The sequence below is a fragment of the Leptosomus discolor genome, chromosome 4 (assembly GCF_034619465.1).
Source record: "Leptosomus discolor isolate bLepDis1 chromosome 4, bLepDis1.hap2, whole genome shotgun sequence".
In the NCBI taxonomy this organism is placed as follows: domain Eukaryota; kingdom Metazoa; phylum Chordata; class Aves; order Leptosomiformes; family Leptosomidae; genus Leptosomus; species Leptosomus discolor.
In genome coordinates, this window is record NC_141394.1 from 69,300,263 (window position 1) to 69,307,147 (window position 6,885).

The window sequence follows — 6,885 nt, forward strand, 5'->3', positions numbered from 1 at the left end:
GAAGATTCTTTCTGTTCTTGGCACCAAAGAGTTGCTGACTGTGAAGGTCTCGCATCCTGTAGATCCTGAAGGGACCTGTGACTCTGAAACAATTATCTGGAAATTTTATCAATCTCAGTAGCTCAGTATATGGGCCGTGTCTCAACAATCTTTTAATAGGCTCTCTGAGCTACTGCCTCGCAACTTAAATTCTCACAACACAGAAACAGTATTTTAAAAAAATCCACTGATTTCATCAAAGAAATTTTTTGCAGTATGGAAAAATTCTCAGTAGAAAAACATTGTCAAACCATGCAGATGCAGCAAAGCTTGCATTGCTATGGAAAGAAAGTTAAAGATTGTTTATACTGTGAAAAAAAACTTGTGAGTGACTGTGAAAAGTAAGTTTATAAGAATGACAGCTTTTGGGTTGATCTTGAAAGACATGATGTAACACAACCCTCTTGGGTTAGAAGGCTGTTTTTATTTAGTTTACCACAGAGACAGGTTACTTTTACCTTTATTCTTACAAGTCTGACATCAAAAACTATCAGTGTACGTATATGAGCCATACAGGTAGAGAGACATCTGTCAGTACAGAGTTACACTTCTCCCATCAAACACTTTGAGAAAAACACCTGTGGTCCCTTCCATGCCCATCTAATAAAAGAAGAACTGCTAAGTCAGGGTAGAATATTGATCATAAAGAATTTCCTTTATATGAATCTAGTTATTCATAAAAGATTAAAAAAAAAATCTAGTATCTAATGTTTGAACAAAACATACTTTATAGATTTGGCTAAGCTGAAATATCATACCTTGCCAAATGAAAAAAATGCTTTCTAACCATAGTTTCTCTAGCAGCTCAGTAGGTATGTAAGGCATGCAGATCATTTCCTGCCAAGGCAGAGAAAAATGGGTAGGTCTGAGAGAGTATTGCTAGTGTGCTTGAAAAAGATCTTAATTGTTAGTGTTGTGGTTGACTGCATACATGCATTTTGACTCTTGGTCTCCTTGCAAATTTTCCAGGTACAACTTCTGGGTAGACTCCCTTTTAGCTGTCAGTGATGGAAGGCTCAATCGGAGGCAGAATAGGATTTTCCAGAGCGCTGCAGTCATCAGTGAGGAACACTAAATCCTGAAGAAACAAAAGACAAGGCTAACATTTATAAGGAGAAAGGCAGAAGATAGCACAATGTTGAGAAGCTCAAGCCCTGATCCAGTTTTGCTGGTCAGGGGACAGGGTGGAGACAGAGAAAAAGCAGAGACTATGTCCCTGTTGGTGCATCTTGACCTACCCTTCTACAGTAGGAGATCATGATGGTGTACAGGCTCCGAGCTTTTTCCTTCAGCTCACTCACTTCAAGCACTCTCTCACATCTGGGGTAGGCCACAAATTCACGGAGTTTTGCCAACACACAGTAATTCTGCAAAGCATGCAAAAGAAGTATGTGTAACCCTGCACAAACACAGATTTACGTTTTTTATCCATCTTTTACAAAATTCTTACTGCCTCTATGGGAACCTTGAATTCCTGCCTCTATGAATGTGTAATCTATGTAAGCTTTAGTTAGGAAAATTCACCGTTGACATTTCATAAGAAAGGTGTTTGGTTCAAATAAGTGCTTGGAAAAGTGCATAGACACAGTTTTGTCTACCAGCTTATTTCTCACATACTTTAGGAGGCACAAGGGCCAATACAATCAAATCTGGTCCTGTAGTAAGTGGAGATACCTACAGAATAAGTGCACTGTCTCACTTTTAAGAGAACACCTGATTTAGCTCGTGAACAGATTACTAAAATCTCACAGACATGGGTCCTCTGTTCCTATACAACAGGCAATACTGTGAGCACCAGGCAAAATTTTTTTCAGAGTAGTTTTTGCCTCAGACTTTGCATTATCGAAATAAAGCACAGTCAAGATGAATTTCACTATGTCCTTGTGAAGCAGGTGAACAAATATCCAAGCTGTTGGTTTAAAGTAAGGGAAACTGAGGCACTGGACTCACATTGCTTAGTTTTTGCAATGAAGTGAGGCACTGGCAACTGTGGAATTGGGATCTAGAGGGTCCTGACTTGCAACGTTTATGCTGTAGTTGCCTCTGGCAAAATGTGTCAGACATCTCTTTTTTTCCAGATACTTCCTACTTTTTAGTTACTCAGTGGAGCACTGGGAACAGAAGCAAAATATGTCAAATATCCCAGGGCATAAAGCTATGACATAAACTATATGTGCAGGAGGCTGTTTTGTCTTTGCTAGGAGATGACTATGGCTGGTTTTTCTCAGTATCGCACTTCTATATCCTCAGGCATACTTTTTCTTTCTGGATTCAACAAGTGGCTATTTAAAACAGGAAAAGCCAGCAGGGTGTTCCTGTACCTCTTTTTATTAAAACTGCAGTGCCAGAAGCCACTCATGATATAAAATGAAGCAGATTTATTAAGTCAAGAAAGTTTATTCTGAATTTCTTCTTTAAAACTGTTATTCAAAGCTTTGTTGCACATTTTTGAACTTCTAAAAAGGCTCTGTCGCAATAAATTAGTAACATAAAAATGGTTATCACTTCAAAATATTGATTTCCTCATTTTTGAATTTTTAAACAAGTAAAATCTCAGAAGCTCCATAAGGATCTTAATAAGGTTGAAAATGAGATTTTTTTTTGGTCACTCACCTCTCTAGTTAATTAAGCTTTTAAAAATTCATTTCAAACCACTCTTCTGGGGTACAATCTTAAGAGTTATTCTGTTTTCATTATCTACTTTTACTGCAGAGCTAAGCGAGAAGCTGAGATAAGAAAGGTGAAAACTTACATGTATGTCCAAGTACAGCCTGGGCAACATCTCCACACACGAGTCCTGCAGGAATGAGGAAAGACACATTGCAATTTTGTTTTGAGAGAAACTTGCATCAAAAGCAAGCAATCTTCAGTGTCTTCGCAGGAGCAGTTTTTAGGTAGACTCACCACAGCTTTGGAGGTCTGTAACTCCTTAAAGGACTCTGTGATTTCTTTGCTCAGAGACAACACCCTTGAGTAGCAAGTTGGAGGGGCTGTGCTGGCTAACAAGACAGCAGAGAGCAAAGCAATCAGGCTCAGCAGCATCTTCATTGTGGGGAGCTTGTCCAAAGGATGAGGAAGAGAAGAAAAAAAAAATCACTGTTAGTGGTTAGGCAGCTACTGGTAAGCATCAACAAGTAAGTTTGACAAGTCAACCCCAATTAAATAGTCTCCTGCATCAATGGGAAGGAAAAAAAGTCTGGGGGTGGTCCGAGCAGCAGCTTGCTGCCGTTTAAAATTTCCTGCCAACCTATGAGGCAGAACTGCTAGAGCTTTGCTGCCTGGAGCAGAAAAAGGAGGGAATGAAGGTAACAAAAACAAACACTACTGGCCCTTTTAATTCCAGAAAGAAAACAACCCAGTGAGCATCTCAAGAAACAGAAATATGTGTAAGAAACAGCACAGGGTTATCAAAGTGTCATAGGCACTGATCCCGTATGTGCTTTGGCACATATGCCTCTTTCTTAATGTGGTGGTGGATTGACCCTGGCTGGACCCAGGTGCTCACCAAAGCTGCTCTATCAGTCCCTCTCCTCAGATGGACAGGGGAGAGAAAATATAATGGAAGGCTCAAGGGTCGAGGTAAGGACAGGGAGATCACTCAGCAATTACCGTCACAGGCAAAACAGACTTGACTTGAGGAAATTAGTTTAAGTTATTACCAGTCAAATAAGAGTAGGATAATGAGAAATAAACCCAAATCTTAAAACCACCTTCGCCCCCACCCCTCTGTTCTTCCCAGGCTTAACTTCACTCCTGATTTTCTCTACCTCCTCCCCCAACAGCAGCGCAGGAGGACAGGGAATGGGGGTTGTGGTCAGTTCACCACACGCTGTTTCTGAGGCTCCTTTGCTCCTTCCTCCTCAGGGGAGGACTCCTCACACTCTTCCCCAGCTCCAGCACGGGGTCCCTCCCACGGGAGACAGTCCTCCATGAACTTCTCCAATGTGAGTCCTTCCCACAGGCTACAGTTCTTCATGAACTGCTCTAGTATGGGTCCTTTCCACACGGTGCAGTCTTTCAGGAACAGACTGCTCCAATGTGGGTCCCCCATAGGGTCACAAGTCCTGTCAGCAAACCTGCTCTGGCATGGGCTCCTGTCTCTCCATGGGTCCACAGGTCCTGCCAGAAGCCTGCTCCAGCATGGTCTTCCCACAGGGTCACAGCCCCCTTCGAGCATCCACCTGCTCTGGTATGGGGTCCTCTACGGGCTGCAGGTGGATATTTGCTCCACTGTTAAATACACGGGCTGCAGGGGGACAGCCTGCTTCACCATGGTCTTCACCACAGGTTGCAGTGGAATCTCTGCTCCGGTGCCTGGAGCACCTCCTTCTTCACTGACCTTGGTGTCTGCAGAGTTTTTCTCTCACATATTCTCACTCCTCTCTCCAGCTGCAGTTGCTCCTGCGCAGCAACTTCTTCCCTTTCTCAAATATGGTATCACAGAGGTGCTACCACCGTTGCTGATGGTCTTGGCCTTGGCCAGCAGTGGGTCTGTCTAGGAGATGGCTGGCATTAGCTCAGATGTAGGTGAAGCTTCTAGCAGCTTCTCACAGAAGCCATGCCTGTAGTCCTCCCACTACCAAAACCTTAACACACAAACCCAATACAATTGAGAACATAATGTACAGTTGTGGGAACTACATAATCTGCAGACAGAGAGAAATCCTTCCAGGACTGGTGTCATATGTTGGCAGTACCAATCAGACTTGCTTATCATCCTTAACAGGTCTGAAAGGTTACCACTATAAAGGAAACCTCTGAGGTTTAGTATCATTTTCTCTTTTAACCTATGCAGATGCTCACAATTTCTTAATCAAAACAATACTGCTTGTTATGGCTGCTTGGGGATACCTGTGTATTTACATATTTGTGGTCTTGAACAGGATGAATACATCTCTATATGGCTGTCATAAATGTACAAAAACTAGTTTGCTTTCTGAGTTGAATTTATGAGGCTCTGTTCATTTATTAGAAGCCAGATGGAGCTGAGAAATCCAGATGCTGGGATGCAGGCCTGAGGCTGAACATATGTTGTTCTTACATATTAATTGTCCTGTAAAATGGAGGTACCCTTGAACGAAGAACTGGTTATTTCACAAGTTATCCCCTCCCACAAAAAAAACCCTCACACCAACTTTCAAATTCAGATTCTAGCTAAGTATTAACCAAAATAGTGAAGTATCTGATCAAGTACTGCAATCCTCTGGCATTACAGTAGACCAGGAAGGTTAGTCTGAAGGTGGGAGAAGGGGAAATGACTTAACACCTATAAACCAAAAAGACTTCCCACCAGCCATTTTAGAGAGAAAATCAGAGTCTTGAAAACTAAGGAAAAAGAAGCATTCTATATGTTGCAGAGAAATCTGACTTAAAACCACCAAAACACCTGGAGGAAACAGGGAAAAAGAGCTGCATACTACTGTCTTGATACACATTTCTTTGCTTTCATAAAGAACATTGGTTTAGTAACATCGTGCGCTGATGATGATTAATGTGGTAGATGCCCAGAGAGGAACAAGAAGTCCCGGTTGCAGGGAATTTAGGACTGGCCTTGGCGAATGGGCTTCTGGGTCTTAGTTTCAGGAAAGGGATTTGCCTAGACAAGTGAATGAAGAGGCCAGAGGAAGACAGGAAACCTTCTGATAAGACTCCAAACAGCTGGATCGTCGATCTAAACACAGCTACCTAGTGCATGTCCAAGGAAAGGATAGCTCTTACTGTGAGCCTTGCTGGTGAAGAAAAAGACTCTTAATCACCATCTCATTCATGTAAAGAATAGCTGAGGGTTGGAGTGAAATATTATCCTTCTATCACATCCTCATTTGGCAAGCTGTTAAAATGTAGTTGCTCTGCCAGAAGAGCTCTGGGGAGACCTTACAGTGGCCTTCCAGTACTTAACGGGGCCTATAGGAAAGATGAGGAGGGACTCTATAGTAAGTGTAGTGATAGGATGAGGGGTAATGGATTCAAACTGGAAGAGAGTAGATTTAGATTAGATATTAGGAAGAAATTCTTTCCTGTGAGGGTGGTGAGACACTGGAACAAGTTGCCCGGAGAAGCTGTGGCTGCCCCCTCCCTGGCAGTGTTCCAGGCCAGGTTGGATGGAGCTTTGAGCAACCTGATCTAATAGAAGGTGTCCCTGCCCATGGGACCAACACCCACCTGCAGAGGGGTTGGAACTAGATAATCTTGAAGGTAAGTTCATTCCAACCCAAACCATTCTATGATTCTATGTCAAAGTGACTGTGACAAATGTGGCCTCATGGACACTCTTTGTCTGGAGCGAAAACACCAGAGAACAACTCTCCAAGTCCTGTGTCCTGGCCATATTCAGGCAGCTGAAAGCTATTTAAAAATCTCTCTCTTTAGGATGGGATAGTGCTAAAGGTGCCGGCACTGGTTTGGAATTACATAATGAACTTAGCTATACATTGGTTGCCTAGGGCCAGAGAAGCGAGTATGTAGCTTCCTATAGCCTAACACGACAACCTGTCTCCCAAGTTGGGGTGAAAGCCCCATGCCATAGAAGCCTCACCAAATGGTCGCATCTGAGGGATCCTGGCATAAGCGCTGAATGCCACCTATTGCAGCCCTCCAAGAAGACACCCAGAGGAGGAAAAGCCCAGGATTTGCACACCATTGAGGGTTTATGATTTTTGCCCCAAAAGTGAGAGACGTAGAATTCATTTCTTTCTCAGTTATGAAGGTGTAGTGTGTTGGGTTGGATGGCCATATTTTCAGGTAGTGACAAAGGGAAGGAGGAGGAAAGGACTGCCACCTGCTGTTCATGCATTTGCTCTTGAAGTCTGCCTGGCCTCACACTTTCAGCCTGCATACCCATGACTC

At 42.9% G+C, this 6,885-nt stretch overlaps 1 protein-coding gene across 1 annotated transcript; it reads right to left on the minus strand.

The window, feature by feature from the left end:
• Positions 1 to 1,033: 1,033 nt before the first annotated feature.
• On the minus strand, positions 1,034 to 3,090 carry CYTL1 (cytokine like 1). Its single transcript, XM_009961525.2, has 4 exons — positions 2,944 to 3,090; positions 2,792 to 2,836; positions 1,278 to 1,406; positions 1,034 to 1,117 (listed from the first exon to the last, which is right to left on the minus strand). The coding sequence occupies exons 1-4, from the start codon at positions 3,085 to 3,087 to the stop codon at positions 1,034 to 1,036; spliced, it is 402 nt and encodes a 133-aa protein (XP_009959827.1). The 5' UTR covers positions 3,088 to 3,090.
• Positions 3,091 to 6,885: the final 3,795 nt, after the last annotated feature.

Bases quoted from the DNA above. Each gene is read 5' to 3' on its own strand.
- CYTL1 (XM_009961525.2), bottom strand. From the start codon at position 3,087: ATGAAGATGCTGCTGAGCCTGATTGCTTTGCTCTCTGCTGTCTTGTTA. The intron at 1,407-2,791 runs GTAAGTTTTCAC...CATGCTTTGCAG, and splicing joins GGCTGTACTTGGACATACAT to AATTACTGTGTGTTGGCAAA. The intron at 1,118-1,277 runs GTAGGTCAAGAT...TTGTTTCTTCAG, and splicing joins TGATCTCCTACTGTAGAAGG to GATTTAGTGTTCCTCACTGA.